This window comes from Blennius ocellaris (genome assembly GCF_963422515.1).
Source record: "Blennius ocellaris genome assembly, chromosome: 18".
Classification (NCBI taxonomy): Eukaryota; Metazoa; Chordata; class Actinopteri; order Blenniiformes; family Blenniidae; genus Blennius; species Blennius ocellaris.
The window spans coordinates 18636059-18656889 of record NC_137667.1 but is presented as its reverse complement, the minus strand read 5'-3'; the positions used below and the strand labels follow the sequence as shown (position 1 = coordinate 18656889).

At 43.4% G+C, this 20831-nt stretch overlaps 1 protein-coding gene across 1 annotated transcript in view; it reads left to right on the top strand.

Annotated features, from left to right (window-relative positions):
* The window catches only part of LOC308143475 (unconventional myosin-VI-like), a 122415-nt gene that overhangs the window by 16454 nt on the left and 85130 nt on the right, over nt 1–20831 (top strand). Inside the window, 9 exon segments of the mRNA XM_080514298.1 lie at nt 2799–2933; nt 7138–7207; nt 7306–7379; nt 7962–8091; nt 8415–8520; nt 8752–8807; nt 9866–9963; nt 10965–11129; nt 15753–15833. Of these exon segments, the coding sequence (XP_080370424.1) occupies nt 2817–2933; nt 7138–7207; nt 7306–7379; nt 7962–8091; nt 8415–8520; nt 8752–8807; nt 9866–9963; nt 10965–11129; nt 15753–15833 (897 nt within the window). The 5' untranslated portion in view covers nt 2799–2816.

The following is a 20831-nucleotide window of genomic DNA, read 5'->3' as shown; positions in this document are numbered from 1 at the left end:
GCATCAGTCGTTAAGGGATCTGTAGGTTATTAGGCTCTGCCTCACGTTCTAATTTTAGAAACCACAGATAATCCCTGGGCAATCTAAACCTATAGCAACAGACCTAAGAAAATGGTTCCTGGTTGCTTCAGCAAGCTTCAACTCTCTGCCTTGTCAAATTAGGAAGTTTTGAGTCCAATTGTAGAAGCAAAAGACTTGGACTGAAGCTGTAATCTGATCCATCGAGAGAAGAACATGATACCTGAATGTTTTACCCCCCAACTCTAGGAATCTGAAATGACAATGTAGACCTACAGCAGCAGAACTAAGTCAAAGTTCCACGGGGACCTGAAAGAGCCTGGGTCATTATAACCTTGTACAATAGGAAGGTTTGAATATCGACACTCTTTTCTGTTACATTGGCAAGTCAAGTGAGTAGTTGCGCTTCATCATGACCATTACTTTCAGGTTGTCCAAAACGGCAATATTCCATGAAAAAAAAAAAAATTCTGAATAAAAATATTGGGGCACATCTTCAGCCTTGATGCGTTGTGGTATTTCGAGCTGCAACTCGGTGTGTCGGAATCCGGTTCCAGGGGCAGATTTTGTGGCGTTTGCCCACAGACCAGAGTTTCCATTAATGCAGATCAATACTTAACACAATAATGACAGGCTTTTACCCCCCCCCCCCCAAACCCAACGGCACTGTGAGAGTCCCCCCTCCTGTGAGGACCGTGTGCATGTAAACACCCCGTGGTCCTCTGGTTTTTCCAGTCTTTGCCGGCCGCTCTGCCTCCGGCTGCTTGTGTTCGCAGGAAGCAACAAAGGTGGGACGTCATAAACCTGCAGCTCCTCCGGCTTTTACGAGGACTTTTTTTTTTTTTTTTTTTTTACATCGTGCGACATTCGGACTTTGCTCAGCCTTCACTGTTTTATAGGCGCCGGAGCATCGAGTCATCGCAGTCGAGGTTCAGTTTACAGTCGGCGCTTTCCAGGTTGTGCAACGTAAAAACGTCAGATGATAGAAGCATTTAAGGCCCTTTTTACGTTTTCAAGAGACGAGTCACTGAAAACGTATTCAACAAGTAGCGTTTTCATGTACTGACCCCAAAAACACAAAAAATTACCTATCATTATCTATAACTCCCTGTATCTTTCTTTTTATCTTTTTACATAATCACATATTGAGTATATACAATGTATGTAATGATATTAATATAGAAAAGCTGTCAATGAGAACGTTTGATAGTTTGTTTTCTCTCTAAAATGCATATTTTTTATAATTTGCAAGAATGAATAAACATCACCTCGACTTTTTTCCCTCCATATTTCTGTAAAAAAAAAAAAAAACCAACACACTTTCACACCTCACAAATAATCCACCTCCTTCTTAGACTTACATTTCTACTGCAGACTTTGGTTGTAGTTTGAGTAGTGAATGAAAAAAGCAGCGGCACAGTGTGAAACCTGATGCTTTCTGTTGTTGTTTTTGTTGTCGTGTGTACGAGTCCCACAGGAAACGACCGTCTTCTTGTTACAGTAACACCATCAGCTGCCGCTCTGACTCACTAAACTCTCTCATTGGCTTGTTGGCGACAACGACGCCCCGCAGAGCTCGGGTCACATGACGCGGTTTGTGGGCCCTCGTTAAGTTTCCATACGTTTCTAACGAAATTTGCTCAACTTTACTGCTGCATTTGATCCTCTTTGATCTTTTGCACGCGAGAAGGATGATTGAATTTATGTCACTTTAAAATGGGCTTATAAACTGTAATCAAAGAGGCTCAAAAGCTTCTAAAAAGTTTGAATATCCAGTTTTCTTTTCAAAAAAAGTCTCTGGTTCAAAATCATTTATTAAAGCAAACATACAAACTAAAAATGTAACATGTAAACATGTTATGAATTCTTGGAAAAAGCACCTAAGATTAGTAATGTGTTCAGATAATGTGGTTTTTATTAGGATTTAGTCTATTTTTAGACAATTCAAAAGATTAAATCCTTCATAATGCATTTCTTTTTTTAATTTTACAATTTTTTTTTTTAAACATTTACCTTTTGCTCGTGCGTCCTTTCATCGCCTCAGAAATGCCTAAAAGCCTCAATAAAAGCAGCTTAAATTCCTTCAATACCCTGTTATATTTCAAAGTCCAGTACTTTCCAAAAAGGGTTTGCAGTTTTTCTTTTTATAAACATGAAAAAAAGCAGAAGACAAAATACATTTTCATGGGTACAAAGCATTTCATTGTTGAATTGTCTGGAGAGCATGAGATATCTGCACAGAAATAGCTGTTTTTATTCAACTTATTTGGTGTTTCATCCATTTGAAACATGAATAAAGAGGCTAAATTTACTGCGGAAAGCAGCTGTACTTCCCCCGGGGATCTTATCTTTCATTTCTAATCCTTTTTAACAGTTTAATTTTGCTTTTAGAAAGTTAAATTTAGTGCCTTTGAATTTGTCTTGGTGGAGAAATGACATGTTGGTTTGTATTCAGAATGAAGTGAGTGACTGTGGTTGTTTCGGTTTGTCTTTAAAGACGAAATCGGGGGTTGAGATGTTCAGAAATTCAACTTGAAATTCATGAATGACAAATAAAGGAATCCTCAGTTCCCATAGTGAAGAAATTGAGTATCAGGACCAGTTTGCACAAATGTGAAAACGACAACGTTTCTTGGAGCCACTGAAAACTGGTGGACCTTTTGGAAAAGGCTGTGACTCGGCAAACTCACAGAAATAATGAAATTGCATTTGCTAAAGTCCAGCTGTGGAAACTCCAGCATGCTGGTGTCCCTCTGACTTGTCGGCCTCATGTTTTCCAGAGCCTTGTGAGCGGCGCGATGGAGGATGGGAAGCCGGTGTGGGCGCCCCACCCGTCGGACGGGTTCCAGCTGGGAACCATCGTGGACATCGGCGCCGACAGCCTGACCATCGAACCCCTCAAGCAGAAGGGAAAGGTGAGACGGGTGTGTCGCTGTGGCAAGGACTCATGGGAAATGTGGTTTCCGTGGCACCGCGGTCCTTGTTTCCCCAGTTTTGCTGCCACCTGCTCCGTGTGTTTAATCATTTAACGTGCGGCTTAACCTCCCGCCGGCGAGTCCTCGTCTCCGGAAGCCGTAAAGCGTCGCTCTCTGATCGATTCGCCTCCGGTCGCCGCCGGTTGCCCCAGGTTTTAATGCGCTCCAGCAGCAGATTAATTGGCCCCGTCTCAAGTGAAGTGGCTCTCCGCCGCTTCACAAACAAGCCTCCTCTCATGCTAATTCACTTTACCGCTGGGCGACGCCCCACGTCGCTCCTCCGCCAAGCTTTTAAATGTCGCGGAGAGGCTGTCGCCGCGGTAACCCCTGATGCGTCGCGTCCGTCTCGGTGGAAGGACCTCGATGACTGATGAGTGTTCCCTTGTTAAAGAACTTCCTCGCTCAATGTGTTTAATGTCAGGGTGTTTAAAAAAAAAAAGAAAAAAAAGTCGGTTGTTGTGTAACGGCAGTTGGAAGGTGCTAACATGTGGAGCTTTAGAAAACGTCCAGATTCACACAAACATGAACATAGAATGGGACAAACTGAGGGAGGAGCTCTATCAAATGTTCTCATGCCGCAGGAATCGGGCTTTGCACCCCTCAAGGTGGTTGAAAATGTAATTACTTGCAGCCATTTGTTAGCTGCCCGATGGGATTGTGTTCCCCTGACTGTTGTCTCCAAGGACCTGCCCACTTTGACCCCCGACGCAGCCTAAATCATCTTCTAGGTGGAGGTGGTACAGAGCCAGGAGAGGGTTCCCCCGGACGCCGAGTTCAGGGCACAAAAATCCCTCATTCTGCTTCTCACAGCTCGTAAAAAGCACAATGGTTTTTTTCCCCCCCGGTGGACGAGCCACACGGGTCCGTTGCTGCTCAGATGTGCCGCCTTGAGGGAGTTTCCGGGCCGCAGAGGAGGCCCGTAACGGTCCGAACCAGGACAATGTGGCGCCTGTGCTCCGGCGGCCCACTTGTGCCAGTGTCTGACGACGCGTCCACTGGCTGGCAGACGTCCCGAGATGGACGTCAGGAGAGAGACGGGCAGCGTGACGACACCCTGTCATCCTCTCAGACACAAAGGCTCACTGACTCGTTGTCCTTCTGAAACCTTCAGTGTGATCAGCACTGAAGGTTTTGTTGTAACACCAAAGAGTCGCGGTTTCATCAAGCCTGAAACTTTTCATTTAGTCATTGTTGGACTATCAGTCACACTCCTTCGTTTTTGTTGGTCCTACAAGTCCTGGACCGAGAGCAAGAAGAACTGTATAGCAAACTATACGAGTACTTACCATCTGGCACCACGAGATGTCTCTGCTGCTACAGTACTACACAAAAACGTCTTGGGTGTTTTGACTGGACACCCATGAAAGAAAAAGCCACACATCAGAATTTACATTCAAATTAACCGAAGAAAAGTAGGAAAACTGTTATAACTTTATGAAACGAGAAAACCAAGAAGGCTAAAAGTATGACGGCCAGAGTTGAGGTACAAGTTTTCATAAGGTCCTGGGACAGCAGCTGCTGGAACAGGGTCGTCCGTCATAAAAAAATAAATGCACGATTTAATTTTTCTTCTTCATGATGCGTGGTTCCTGAACATGGAACGTCTTTCGTTCAGAAAATGTATCTTTAGTGAAAACGGCCTTGATCACCCCCTGGTGGCCAGTTTCAGTATCGATCATTAAGCCTCACTGCTGTTAGCATTTGCAGCTGAACCCACTGGCTCTCTCTTCCAGGCAGCGATGAAGCCGGTCACCCCGGAAGAGCAGTCGCATTGCGTCGCCGGTCTGTACGAATGTCCGGATCATTTCGAATCATTGATTTCAAAACATTTGCTGTGTAAACGTGAAACTTTTCTGAAATGAAAACGCAAAAAAAAGATGTGTTTTTACTTGAAATGACAAGTAAATGCCTACAAAACATGCAACGCAGAAAGAAGAACATTATTTGTTGGATGAGTTGAATCTCGGTTTTGGGAGGGTTTAGCCGTTTCGCTTTCAGATTATTGGCCCTGTGTTACCACCTCCTCCTCCTCCACCTCCACCTCCTCCTCCACCTCCTCCTCTGTTCTCCTCACGCGGCGCCGCGTTGTGGAACCCGTCCAGTTCGGGCCGAGAATGTGGAAAATGCCACCGCTGGAAAGAATGAAGCGACTGTACGTGGGCCCGGCGCTGCCGGAGGCCTTCACACCGCCTCCTTTAAAAGAGGCAGATTAGCAGCAGCAGCAGCCTGCATGCAGAGGGCCTGCAGCAGCTGGCAGTGGTCTCCCAAATACAACACGGCCTCGCCAAAACCACCGGGGTCACGTGTGTCCCCTATAAACCCGCCTACATTAGTTCAGCTTGCTGGACTTCAGCTGAAGGAATGTGGGGCTTGTTAACGACCCTGCAGCTTTTAGAGTAAACTAATAGCAGTAGAATTTCCCACTGAAGTCTCGTTTCATCGTAACGTCACAAGATAATGATTTTTTTTTTTTTTTTTGTGATTAGCGTTGAAGGTGTCGTCTGTGAAATCTGCGTAGTTTCAGTCTTGTCCATCAGATGGCAGTACTGAGTCTCCGTAGTTGCCTGAGTTTTGTCTGTAAACATTGTGTTTCCATGGTAGGAGGCGTCTCAAAGCAGTCGCCGGGCTTGGTCTTTGAGGACGCTTGTCACTTTATGCAAGAGGACACATGTAATCTTACGTAGGTTTAAGTGGAATGAAGGTTTGAATTTGTCACGTTTGACTGTCAAAACTTAAGATCCTGAAAAAACGCATGACTCTATTTGCCCTAAGGTACTGCGTGATTTACTGTCCGATATTTACTTTGCATTTTGCTTTCAGAAATGTTTGGTGCTTGTATAGTTTTGAAAACGATGTCTGTTTACATGGAAACGGCCAAAATGCTGACAACAGTGTAGTTTTCACATTGGGCCACTCGTGGGCGCTACACACACGCACACGCACACACACACACACACACGAGAGAGAGAGAACGGCATATTATAAGCACAGTTGTCACGTATACAGAATCTAAAATTCTACCTTTGTGCTTGAAAACGTAAACCAGGCCTGAAAATGACAGTTGAAGCGTGTTGACGTGGCGGGAGGTCAGGCGATGGATGTTCAATAATGCAGATCAGCAGCTCCCGGCCGTGGAATCGGTCGTCATCCAGCCCCCCCCCATCGCCCCCCAACCTCCGGTTAAGTTACCTGCCAGCCTCCAAATAATTCATCGGGCTCTGCAGCAGCTGCTGTTCAGCGTTTACAATCTCCTCGGCCGTTACGAACAACGTCCGAAGCCCCGTGGAACGATCAGATATCGCTGTGTAAAGCTGCACGGTGTGTCGGGATCAGCAAGACAAGTTAAAGTTACTGACATTAAAATGCAAGTTAGATTGAAGTAACGTCGGTTAAATAGGATGACACTTGGGGTTTGTTGTGAGACTTCATGTTCCTCGAGCTTCAGGACGAATCCCCTTTATTTCGCCTAGCAGCTGTGAAACACAACATATTTATTGCTCGAGCCTCTTTATTATTTATCGTTCGCCACTAAACGCAGCTGAAACTGAACAATTCTATGGGTTTTTCATCAGGCACACACTCACCTGGAGACATACACGTTTATATCAGTGTGTTTTAGTACAGTCATAGCGTTCAAGCATTGAATGTCTTTTTCTTTTTTTTCAGTTTTTTTTCCATTTTATCTTTTTTCCCCCATTTGTTTTCCCCCCCTTTTTTTCTATTTATTTTTTCTTTATCTTTTTTATTTTCTTTACCTTTTATCTTTCTTCATTTTTTTCTGTTGTTTCTTTCTCCCCGTTTTGCACTAAAAGTTCTACAATGTCTTTGGGCAGATGATGTTAAAGTGTCTTTACATTAAGATTGGTTCTGTCCAATTAACAGATTCTACTTTTCTCTGTTTGTTTGTTATTTTGCACTTTATGACTTCAGCCAATCAGCTCTGCCTCGTGGGCGGGACTCTAAAGCCGTCAAGTTTTACCCGATTGGCCAAATATATCCACATTTTGATTTGCGATGAGTATTTTGTGCATGTTGGAAAAACTGGTTATTTGCTGACTTGACTTGAACGACTTCATGCTCACAGGAGATTAACACATTTTCATGAAGCGCAAACAGACGATGTCTCCAATCCTCTCTCTTCCAGACCTTTTTGGCTCCCATCAACCAAGTCTTCCCCGCGGAGGACAACGTCAACAAACATGTGGAGGACAACTGTAGGTTCTGGTTCCATCCCGATGCGTCACTATTGAAGAGTCGCTGCTGTGATCAGACGGCCTGAATTCAACTCCCTGTCCCGTCTTGTGTCTCCCAGGTTCCTTGATGTACTTGAACGAGGCCACTCTGCTCAACAACGTCCGCGTGAGATACAGCAAAGACAAAATTTATGTGAGTATCCAAACGAGTCAGTCTGACACAGCAAATGACAAAAAAGTACCACCAGAACTAAATCAAACGGTTCAACTTCATCGAGGAGGACGTGCACACTTTACATAATAAAAGCCACCCGGTGAATCAGACCCTGCCGCTTTCAATTCATACACGTGTGTATAAATGGCCTGATCAGAGGGTTTGAGCTCGTATTCTGGCGTAAGGAGATGTTGGGATTCTGTAGTTCTGTGCTGGGACTCCAGCGGAGGAGGGACGTGTTTGCAGCTCTTGGAAGGAACATCATCATTCCGGTTCCTCTCAAACCATAAAGAGGTTTTTAATCAGGCAGGTGTGGTCCACTCCATCAGCTCATAAAACTCTCCTGAACTTCACCTGAACTCCTGCAGCTGATCCCGCCTGGTGCAGGCTGACATCTAGTGGCTGAGGAGAGAACTGCTCCGGAAAGCCTGAGAAGAGTTTCAGCTTGAAAATCTGCATGAGATGTGTGGATGAGAATAAAAGTGGTTTTACAAGAGTTGGATTGTTGTCCAAATGACTCCTGGATGAAGTAATCTCCCGCCTCTGCTCCTCCTGTACCAGACCTTTGTAGCCAACATCCTGATCGCCGTCAACCCGTACTATGACATCCCAAAGCTTTACGCACCAGACACCATCAAGAAATACCGGGGCCGGTCTCTGGGCACGCTGCCGCCTCACGTCTACGCCATCGGTGAGCTAAACGCCATCGTTCACTGCTCGTACATTCAGTTCTTAACACACTGCAGCCGTCCAAGTGAATCTGGAGCTCGTCAGGCTGCTTTCTGTGTAAGTTTGATGGAAAATCTTGAACTTTTGTCATTTTTGATGTGATGAGACATTTCCTGCATCCCGGTCGAATGGCTAAATATTGAATAGCAGCTTATCACAGGTTGTATCACCATGTAGCAGCCTGGAGCTGCAGCTTAGTCATCAGGATATCACCACCCAGTGGTACAAACTGCTATTACAACACTAATTGAATAACTGTGTGTGTGTGTGTGTGTGTAAAAACAGCTGATAAGGCATACAGGGACATGAAGGTGCTGAAGATGAGCCAGTCCATTATCGTCTCAGGAGAATCCGGAGCTGGAAAGACTGAAAACACCAAGTTTGTGCTCAGGTGAGCAAATCTAACTGCTGACCGGTTACCGTGGCAACCTCTAACTTAAAGTTAATTTTGAATTAGGATGGCTTAGAGTTGACCCTCCCTCTCTCTCTCTCTCTCTCTCTCTCTCTCTCTCCTTCTCGTCCTTATTTAAATTTGATCTGTGGTATTTTATTAATATTGTATTCATATGAATAAAAATTGCATTAAAATCATTTGACTTGAATTTTGTTTGTAACTCCGCAGGTACCTGACGACGTCTTACGGCACCGGTCAGGACATCGACGAGCGGATCGTGGAGGGTAAGAACGTCACGTCTCACTGGTTCTAACAGGCATAAACACCATTTCAGCTTCTCATTCACAGACTCACTGTGTGTTTATAGATTAAAGGTGATTGTTATTGAAGCTCGTCCAGGTTTGGTTCACTGGTATATTTAGGACATGGCGACACTTGCAAGCCTGCCTGATTTTCGGAGTTTTGATGACTTTTATGTCCATGTAATCAAGTAAAAAGACACATTTACTCCTGTAGCGCCATTCAGACACAAGGCAAGTCAGTGATTTACAATGAAATAACAGAAATACATACATTAAAACAAGGCAATAAAGAGGATGAATCAAGTTAAATCTTTTATTAAGATAATGGTAATAAAATAAGTAACTCCAGAGCAAATAATGGTGTTTTAAGTCCTGATTTAAAAGAAGTGTGTTCTCAGGAAGTTTGTTCCACTGGTGAGGAGAGTCAGAAACAAACATTGCATTTCATGTAATCTCATTACATTTTTTTTTTTATTAATTTCATTTTTCATTTAATTAAATTTTTTTCATATATAGTTTCTAAATATAGGGAATTAATTTAGTCAAGAGTATTCTTTCCAAATAATGTTTTTACTTATTTTTCAATTTAATTTATCAATTGAATTTGTTGCATTACATTTAATTTAATTTATTACTACTATAGACCCTTTAACGTTAGTTTTTAACACATTTGCACTTTTTTTTTTATTTTCCCCTTTTATATTCTTCCATTTTCAAAAACCAAATCAAGCTTTGGTTTTTCCTTCGCAGTACATATGAAGGAAAATACCCCGTCCATGTTGAATCAGAGAATGCAGGTCTTCAGTAAGCTACCAGTTGTAATTATATATCATTCCTGAAGAAGTGGCTGTAAAGTGGCGCCACAATAAAAGACACATATCACACAACGTGGACCTCACGTACCTGTTACAGACTCAAAATGACATCTTTGACAAATGTCCTCATGAAGACACTCGGATCCTGATGTCCAATTTGCTGCTGAAATTCCCACTTCGGTGTTAAATTGTGATTTGTATCCCCCCCCCCCATCATTCCTGCAGCGAACCCCCTGCTGGAAGCTTTTGGAAATGCCAAAACCGTCCGCAACAACAACAGCAGTCGCTTCGGGAAGTTTGTGGAGATCCACTTCAATGAGAAGGTGCCCCACAATGTCTTTCTTTCTATTTATTTATTTTATTTATTTTTTTATTTTTTTTATCAAGAAACTTCACATTTTTCTCTGGTTTGATTCAAATGAATCCAATTGGAGATTTAATGGCAACATGGAGCTTTTAAAAAATGTACAACAAAACATAAGACTTCTAATTTCATGATCATACAAACACAGATGTTTTAGCATGTTTTACTTTGTCATTGTTTCTGACAAGTTTTCTTGTAATATGATCTCGATCAGAACGTTTAAAAAAAAAAAACAGAGATTTTTTAATCATTCGTGAGGATGAACTACAGGATGAAAAGTATTTTCTTTCCCGCTCTGAACTCGACATGCGGAGTCCCTCAGGGCTTCGTCCTTGGACCACTTTTGTTTCATTTGAAACCTGCCACTCTGTATTGCTGATGGTTGGTTGAAATGCTGATGACACTCGGTTATATTATCTGAATGATTGCCCGCATGAATGAGATTAGAAATAATAGGCACTAAACAGTGTTTAGTAACTGCTTCTATTTTTAGAATCTCAACAAGTATAAAAGTCCGTCTCCAAAATCCAGTAAGTGACACGCCAGTATTGAATTATTCAGTATTTAAAGCCCTAAACTGCAGAGTTTGTGTGAACAGTAAGCCGTCACACAAGACAAATGAAGCCAGAGAGCAGCAGTGACTCAGCGTTATTATCTCTTTGGTTGATCTCATTCGCTAATACAGCAACAGCGCTGACTCGGCACAAACCCGCGGTCGCAAGACTTTTTCCCTCCTCTATTTATTATACATTCCCTGCTTTTTGTCCAATTGCCCACAAACTCCCATTCATCATCCTCAGCCAGCGTGTTTCTTCAAAGAGTTTTGGTTTTCCTCTGCGTTTTCCTTCTTTTAGAACTCGTAAAAAAAACGGAACTTTCTTGCCGTCATGTCAACATTTCGCTTTTAATCGCAAGTGGTTTGTCGCGGTGATTCGGTGTTTTGTCTCCCCCGGTGCCCAGAACACCGTGGTGGGCGGCTTCGTGTCCCACTACCTGCTGGAGAAGTCCAGGATCTGCAGGCAGAGCCCCGAGGAGAGGAACTACCACATCTTCTACCGCCTGTGCGCCGGGGCGCCCGAAGACATCCGCCAGAAGTTCCACCTCAGCTCTCCGGACACATTCAGGGTAACGCTTCCTCGCCGGCCTCCGCTTCTATTTGTCCTGATGTATGTAGGAGCTGGGATGGGATTGGGATTGGGGGGGCGGGGGGGGGGGGGGGGTGATGGATGATCTCAGCAGGCTGGACTATTGATCACAGCGCTGATGGAGGGCCGACAGACAGAGAAGATAAACACAAACATCGGAGTACACACATGCGCATCATTGATTGTGTGTGTCTTGATCTCTCTGTGTGTGTGTGTGTGTGTGTGTGTGTGTGTATCTCAATATGTGTGTGTCTGTGTCATCTTGATTTATACTCTTAAATCTCAACGTATCAATGTGTGTTTGTGTCTGTGAGTTTATCACTATATACTTGATTTATGTGTGTAAATCAATTGTGCATTTGTGCTTTTCAATTTGTGTGTGTGTGTGTGCGTGTGTGTCTCCTCTCGACTTGCATGTCGAAATCTCTATCAATTTCTGCGCGTGAGTCTATCGCCTGTATAATCAATAGTCAGGGTTTTTTGTAGAAATTACAGAAAGCGACGTCTGCAGCCTTCTGAGAAACTGATGGATGCTCTGCAGCAACTTATCCTGCCGGGTTCTGATACCAGCTGCTTGTTGGAGGTCACCACTTCATCACAGGACACACACACACACACGCACGCACGCACGCACGCACGAACGCACGCACACGCACACACGCGATCCATTTCACTGCCAGAGGAAAGCGTAATCTCCACACACGCACACATGGAAACCCTCCATCCTTTTCCCTCAAACCAGAGATATTCTCACTGCCAGAGTAAACTCAAAACCTTTCTGATGTCATTCCTCTGTGTGGACACCAGGGGGCAGCAGATCACTGCGCACAATTTAAGGCGAAGGTAAATCCTCCACTTGCAGACAAATCCTCAGTAAGAGCTGCAGCTTGAGGAGACCAATGCTTGCTCTATTGCGGCTGCAGCTGCTGTTGCTCAATAAAAACTTGAGGATTAAAGTTCTGATTGTTGGCCGCTGCAGAAAACATCGAGTTCAGAAATTCTCCCGATTTTTTTAAAGAACTATGCTCTCGGGTATTATTTCCATTACAAAACCAACATGTAAAATCAGACCTGCAACCAGAATCACCACACATCCAATGTGCAAAGGCCTTCAGATGATAGTAAGACATGGAAAAAAAATGTTTTTCTCCATTATTTACAGTGCGGCCCGGCTCGTCCTTGCTGACTGAATGGACAAAAGCTCCACAAATACAATGAATGTTGCAAACGGCTTCCAGATGTAGGGAGAGCTCCAGCAAGGAAAAGCACAAAAAAACCCAAAACAAAGCGGGATGAATAAAATAAAATAAATGTTATATATATATATATACATATGTCTTATAGTCTTGCAGTACCACTTTTTTACCAGAAGATGGTGTAGCGAGTAGACCTGCCAATGCGTCACGAATTTATCAATTTAACTTTCGCAAAACACAGAAGACGGAGTGAACGGCGATAAGTCAAAGCACCGTGTTCCGTGCGGCCCCGGCGTATTTTGTCCAATCAAACGCAGCCGCGGCGTAACAGAGCGGCGGAGGTCACGGAGCCGACGCGCCCACGCACCTCACTTTATTCAGCCGTCCGCTCTGAAACCGGTTTTCTCTTTTTCTCCCAGAGAAGAAAATGACTCAGTCGTCCCCGCCATTGTTGAAGGGGAACAAAAAAAATATGAAAACATTTTTTTTTTTTTTTACACTGTCACTTCTTTTCAATTCAATAGTCTTCCTTTACCTGCGTCATTCACGGGACTCAAAGTGCCTCCGACAGCGTTCACCCTGCAACGTATTACCACTCCTGCCCCCCCAGCTGCTCCTTAATGGCTTCATAGATCCACAGTGTTCCCCTGCATCACGAGAGAAGATCCACTGGTCTAATGGGAGCATAAACAGCGGCGAGGTGCATTCTCAAATGGGCGTTTTTAAGGAAAAAAATATATGCATATAAAAAAAACCCAAAGGCAAGAGTTTCCCAGAGTGGAGTTTCATCCAGCTGTCGGGCAGCTTCGATCTCCCTGCGAGTTTAAATCCATACATGCCAACAGAGGGAACGCGGAGGAAGAACAAGTCGGCAGTTGAAGTGAATTTGTTTCGTTCAAGCAGAGACTTTTTCTGTGGTTTCGTCAGGAGAATGGTTGAAGGCTTAAGGACACGAACCCAGAGAGTTTCAAAGCCCTTGAGGGTTTCATACCTCAAGCCTGCATACGACAAACTGTATCGTCATCTACAATTTAAAAAAAAAAAAACCCAAAAAAGTAATATAAGGCCCTGTTTAGACGTTTCTTTTCAGAAAAGTTGCGCGTTTCTACTTCAACATTTTTAAAACAATGTCTGTTTCCAAGGAAATGGTAGAAGTACTGAAAACAAGTTGTACCATGTCCAAGACTGTTTTTTTTGTTTGTTTTTTTTAAAAATGAAACCACACACACATGCATGCAGAGAACGATACAGTATAAACATTAACAATGGCAGAACACAGACGTTCCAGTGGACAGACGACCAAGTTGGATTGTTATTACAGTGACTGTCAAAATAAAACTACCAGGTCCCAGCAGGATCTGGACTGGGAGTCATGAAACTGTTTCCATGACGATAGATTTGGAGCATTTCCAAAACGTTGCGTTTTTTTTTTTTTTCCTGCCGTTTCCATGAAGACGGTGTGGGAGCATTTTCGAAAAGTTCCCCCTCTAGAGCCGTTTTTAAAAAAAAAAAGCGTTTTCAGTGGCTTCAAGCGTCGTCGTCGTGTAAACGGACCCCCAAAACAACGAAGGTTTCCTGTTTTCACTTTAATACACTGTCGTGTAAAACAGGAGCCGAATCACCAACATACTTATATAAATGTCACAATTTCACAAATCTTTCCTCCCAAGTGAGCTACGTCTATGGGAGTATTTTTGCAAAAAAAAAAAAAAGTCAGTTTTTTGCTGCATGAATGCTGTTTCCTGTGACAAATTTCAAATTCAGCTGGTTAAGATGTGTTAATTCTGAAAAGTGTTGCGTGGGATCCACTCGGAGACGAAGGTGGTGGAGGGTTGCCGTGAGTAACCAGGTGGATTTGGCATCGGGTTACCTCGAAGGAGGTAAACAAGAGGGGCAAAGCTTGAAGGACGCGTCGTCTCCCATCTGCACTGCGCCGGAGCCGAGCGGCCGTACGAGCTTTCAGTTTTACGTCCATCTGTTCGTCCCGCGAAGCCAATCAAATGAAGAAGCTCTCCTCTCGGAAAGAGGACGGGCTTCCGGATGGAGTGCCGGAGACACCGGGGAGATTCACGCTCCTCGTTACCTGCTGCCTCTGCCGTCAGCCGGCCGGGCCAGCTGGTGCCGGGCCGTTTAAAAAAAAAACTGCCACTGAAGCCGCGCAGGCTCTCTCTGCTAATGATGATGTAATCGTCCAGACGAGGGCTGCGCAAATGAATAGAAGCACCGACGAAGCAAGAGTGTCTTCAATAATCTCCACATGTTCAAACTCCACATAAAGCTTTTTTTTTTTTACAACTGTGGACGAAGGTTTATGTGCATTTTATGACCTGTATATAAAATGTGGAGCTCCGTTATGGCCACCTGCCCACATTTTCCCAATATTTGTGGCTCATTGAGACTCTATTGACGACACTTACGTTGACGCAGCGGGAAAACAAAGCCCGGTTCCAAATTGTCCCGTTCTGTGAAACGCTGTGGTGTTTGATTTGGACGGTGTGTTATTTGGCACTTGGCTCTGAGTAAACATGCGGCTATTTTTAAGCAAACGCACACAGTCACATGAGCAATATCTCTTAGTGCTCATGTCTGTAGAACATCTGATCACTGACTGTGAGTCTTATTTTTAGTGGCAACTTTCTTTTTTTTCTTTTTTTTTGATAGAAACAGAGCATAGATAGGAACAGAGTTGGTAAAACCGAGGCCCGTTTTAAAGAAAAAACGCTTCTCGTCCAAAATGACTCAAACCGATGTAGTACACATGCCAGGCTCATGGGTGGCGCTGTAACTCTGCCGAGGAAATGCATCAGGAACAGAGAAGAAGAACACGGAGCGTGCAAAAATACCCGACGGCAGCATCCAAGCATCCTGGAGCATCAAATCGTTAAGCAAAACGGAGAACTTCTTTCCTTTCTCTTTGTCTTTCCGTCATCTTTGTCTGTTTTAGAAACTTTCAGGCATCTTAAAAGTCCACCTCACTACTTTCAGCGGTTTTCCACCTTAAGAGCTCTCTGGGCTTAAGAAGCTTTATGAATTACTTTTCTCTTAATAAGGGAAGAAATTTTAAGGAAAATCTTACAATTTGAGGAATTCTATGATTTCTTTTTAAAGACTGACGTCACTAAAAGCTTTTAGCTTCACGATTCTTTGTGAATAACGGCCACTCATCGCCGCCGCTGCCTCTATTTACGATTCTAAACCGGCTTAAAGCGAAATAAATGAGGGACACCAACATCCTGGAACCCTGCAGTTCATAACCACTTTCAGTAGAAATTAGAACGATGAGACTTCAAGGCCATAATGTCTTTCTCGTCGATGTTTCTTCTCAAAGGGTTGTCGAGACTCGTCGTCCCGGTGCGCCCTGAAGCTTCGTCTCACACTCTCCTGCTCTCTCTGTGATTGCTTTGCAGTACCTGAACCGAGGATGCACCCGCTTCTTCGCCACCAAAGACACGGACAAACAGATCCTGCAGAATCGAAAGAGCCCCGAGGTACGGTACTGCCGGTCGATCCCGTCGCCCCACGTCCGCTTCCAACTTCACGGCAGACGAGTTCAAGTGTTCCAAGACGCGAATGTTATCGGCGTTTTTAATCTGGGCTTTGAGGTGTGGCGCCGCGTTTGACTCTCAATGGCGAGCCCAGAGTGAAACAAAGTCGCCTCTGTTTGCCGCCGGGGGGGGCTGCACAAAGGAAAACGGCGGCTCCTCGTTAACGCCGAGTCAGCAGATGAATTCAGACCTCCCGTGTTCCTCGCCAGTGTGCACGAGAGATTGTCCTCCGTTTATCGCTCCACATCAGCCCGAGTCTTTGTCCTCCGTTGGTGAACGCTGCGAGGAGGAAATGGAGTGAAGGATGTAAAACCTGCACAGTCAACGTATACCTGTTATTGATTAGATATTAAAGTTGATTGAGGAGTAATGATGTAGGGGGGGGGGGGGATTAAATATGTTAAAGTAGTAGAATGGCGGGTTGTGAAGAAATTGTTTTAAATGCGAATATAGAAAAATAATAAATACATTATCTAACTATTTTATATTGATTATTGGCCAAACGTTTAGAATAAATGTAGACATCCTGGTTTCTCATTGTGGCGTTGAGCTTGTGAGGTCGGGACGCTTGTCCGAGTCCCGGCAGGCGGCACTTGAATGCTATTGGTTTGTTTGCGTCCGTGGGCGGGGCTTAGCGCAGAGTCAGTTGGGCTGCACGTGGACCCTGGAGTGAAATGTGTCCACCACCCCTGGTTTAGAGGATTTAAGCCGGACTCTCTTCACCTCCATCCCGGCTGATGAAAGCGCATAAGCCTTAAAGGAACAAGGGCGTTATTTTAAGATGGCCGCCGCGGCGACGCGCCGCTTGTCACATCATTTTCGTTTGCGTGATGATCTTCGCTGCCGAGCAAACATTTTAATTAGCGTCTTCATTCTGAGCCTCACAAAGATTTCTCCTCAGAAAAAAAAGGAAAAAAAAAACCCTCATCATGTGAAATGAACTTCCTTTTCCTTTTCCTTTTTTTTGCCTTTGGCCTTTGATTAATTATGCACATGTCCTCCATTACTGCAGCTGCATGTGGCGTTCCCCTCCGTGCAGCATCGTTCATTATTAGAAGCATGGAGGGGGGGGTGGGGTGGGGGGGGGGCACACGGACAATAGGCTGCAGCTCTGCTGTCACTGAGCTCTGAAATCCCATCTCCGTAATTAAATTCAAAGCTTCCCGATCTGTGATTCTTTGCTTTTTGTTAAACCATAAATAAAATATCAGGATTAGAATTTTAGATCCAAAAAGTGCCTCTTTTTTTTTCTTCTTCTTCTTCTTCCTCTGTAAATTAATGATGCATGGCAGGATTTCATGATCTTTAGCATTAACATGCGTACCCCACGGGTTTCCCAATTCTTTTAATTACAATTTTAAGATGCGTGAAGTGAAGCACGGAACAGAATTATTAAACTAGTTGAAAGACGCGAGACAAAAAAAAAGTTTTGACAAGAATAACGTAACGCCAGTGAAGTCGTTGCAGCCAATAGTGCTGCTTCACGTCTTTCCATGCAGTTTGACATGAAATCATTTAAATCTCTGAAACGCTTTGATCTCATCTCTTTGTAGAGGTCCTTTGATTCAGACCCCCATTTTCTGCAAAATTTCAAATGGGAACATGCGTTTTTTTTTTGCATTTTTCCCATCCATGGCGACATTTTGAAAATGCCGTTCCTTCACACGGAACCGTTATCTGTTCTGCAAAACGCGTCATGACTCCAATCTAAACTTTCTAAGCCTGAACAACGAGCTCGGAAAAGTTGAAAGAGTTTTTTTTTTAATTTTTTTTTTTAAACAGAATATCTGGAAACGATACAAACTTTTTGTCAGCGGAATAAAAGCGAGTGATGAGATTTTCGGGGCGAGGCGGGAAAATTTACATGAGAAAGTGAAAAGTTGGGCGGCTTTCTTAATTCTTTCGACATGAAGGTGAAATTGAAGAAGCTTCAGACTGGGAACCTTCAGAGGACAGACAAAGAAACAACCTCCAAACAAGGCGACTGCATCAAAGTCACTCCTGCCTGCTTTTGCTGTGTTTTTTTCTGTTTTTTTTTTTTTTTTCTTCCCTGCAACGTTTGTAAAACACAATCGCCTGAACTAGACTCTTGTTCTGTGACAAAGACGCAGAGATTTTTGTATTTTTTTTTTCTTCTTTCCCTCTTCTTTGGAAACGATGTCAGACAAGTCCACAGAATCTTAAGTGAAATAACAGCGGCAGACGATCTTTCGCTTCAAACGGAGAAAAAAAAACGGCGAGGGTGAAACCTGGCGAAGGTCCGTGATCACGAAGCAGAATACTCCTGCATTAATTTGAAGGGAGCCTGACCTGCACCCCCTCGCCACCCGCCACCCGCCCGGTACCTCAGCCTTAATAAAACAAACACTCGGAGGGATTAACTGCACATCAGCTTGAGGCCAGTTGTGGTTTCAGGTGCTGTAATCTGATAAATGATGTACTGTATGTCTCCTCACTGCTCCGGCTCGTATCGCACAGGATGACAAGGTGATTCGGTCCTCCTCCTCCTCCTCCTCCTCCTCCTCCTCCTCCTCCCTGCTTCTTTCTTCTTTTCCTTGTGTGTGTGTGTGTGTGTGTGTGGGGGTCACATCCTCTCGGACTCGTCGGAGGGGTTAATGCATGCGGATTTCTTTTTTATCTTCCCGAGTGCTTCTTGCGGTTTCTTGACTTTTCCTCTGCTGCATCCGGGAACGGAGGGCGACTCGCAGTTGCTTTTGTTTGTCTCAGAATGTCACAGTGGAGTTTTTTGTTGGTTTTTTTTTGTTACACCTTCGGGTCCAGATTTTCAATTTCGTCTCAGTTCTGCGAAAAGGAAAGTGACTGGGTCCTGTCGCAGCCCGAGGTGAGCCTGCTCAGACTGCAGTGGTGGCACAGCGGCACTAAAATATGCAAGAGGAAGGTTTTGTTTTAATTTGCCAGAATTTAAATTACCTTTTCTGATTTCAAGTCCCCCCCCCCCCCCCCCCCCCCACCCCTCCGAGTCCGTGAGGCCACAAGTCCATCCATTCATCCATCTTTTATAGCAGCTTTGTCTTAAGTTTGGAGCGCAGGAGCTTCTGCCGCTCCGTCGCAGCACCAACAACAGAGGCACAATCACTCAACGTCAAACCCTAAATTATGAGGAACGTCGAGCCAATGCACAAGTCACAACACGAATGTTAAAGCCGCAGCACAAGTGTCAAAGTTCCAATGTGGATGTAGAAGCTTCAGAATGAATGAAAAAAAACATATTTGTGCAACACAAATCGGGAAGCTGCAACATGAATGCAAAAAAAAAAATGACTGGAAATGTTTGAATACAAATACAGAAGCTGCGTCGTTTCAAATGCTTAAACGTTAATACAAATGCTGCTTCACAAAATGCAAAAGCTGCAACTATGATAAATATGAACGCTGAATTGCCAATGCGAGTGGCCAAAGTGAATGCACACCTTTAATACAAATGCAAAAGCTGCAGCTAAATACGGAAGCTGCACATGAATGTAAAAGCAAGATAAAACTGAAAGCTTCTAAACTAATGCAAAAGCCGTTTTGTCAATGAAAATCTCCAACATGAGTGTACTAAACACAATATAAATGCAAAAGCTACAACAGAACAACAAACACAATATCTGCAGTTTAAATTCCCACAAATTATAAAACATGTTCCACATTTCTCACTATGACATGCTTTTACATTAATGTGATATTTGTTAGCATACGGATATAAAATGTCAAATAGCTGAATGTGAATCCCTAGTAAATGTTTCATGGGCTTAAGATCCACTGTAAACACTGATAACAAAGAATAAGTGCCACCACATCAAGGTTCTCTGTTGCGATTCCAGAATTGTCATCATATTCCAGGTCCGTCTCCTGTTAGTTTGTTGACTTTCCAATGATTTACTGAATGAGGCTCCTTAGTTCAGTTTCTCTGCCCGTTAAAAAACGGTTTCCTCCAGTTCCACCTCTCTCAATGTGTCATTAAACGCAATTTGATCCAGAGATCTTTAAAATCGACTTCATTTAAAAAAAAAAAAAGAAGAAAAAAAGCAACAACTTTAAAGTGAAGAAAAATCCAATAAGATATTAAATAAAGATTCAAAAGTTAAATTCAGCAAAAGGTTGAGTTCATCATCAGACTGTGACATTCTCTAGTGGGTTTCTCTGCTTTTTCCACCTTCGCTATCTTTGCTGTGTCTTCGTTTGCTGACGGTGGTGATTCTTCCTACGTCTCTTTTGGTTTGATCCTTAACTCGTCCAAGCAGAAGAAGAACTTCCAAACTCCACACAGAACATTCAGGACTGGAACCACCAGGAACGTTAGTTTGTTAGGACTCTTTCTTTGTTGCTTTCTTTTCAAAAGTACACAATCCTTTAGTGATCTAATGCTGGTGTGTTTCAAAAAGTGAGCTTAAAAAGTAGGGCTGAAACAACTTATTGAAAACTTATTGATTATTGAAAGAGTTGACAACTATTTTAGTAATCCATTAATAGTTTTCTAGTAAACACAGACTCAAATAGAGGAAAAATGACATGACAATTTAGTATTTTTGATGAAAACCTACGTTGTTTTTAAAGTTAGGGAATGTAGTGATTTGTACATTATAAAATTAATAAGCATCTGACTCTCTTCTCCAATCAGAAAGCAGAGCATGAAGCCCCCAGAGCCTCTGACGAACATTCACTTTAAGTTTACTCCATCAGCATGTCCTCAAGCGCCACTTTAGCTTTATGTGGTAAAAAAAAGGGAAAAAATCAGATTTTCATGCACTTTTCACAGCCAAGCGATTAATCGATTTATCATAGAAATAATCGGTATCAATATCAATCAAAATCAATACTTGTTTATACAACTGTTATGTAACCTTTGAAGTCACTGACAAAACGGCTGATTTTCAATAATTCCTGTTTCACGATGCAAAACAAGGTGTTAAAGTTATTTCAAGTAAAACTTTACTT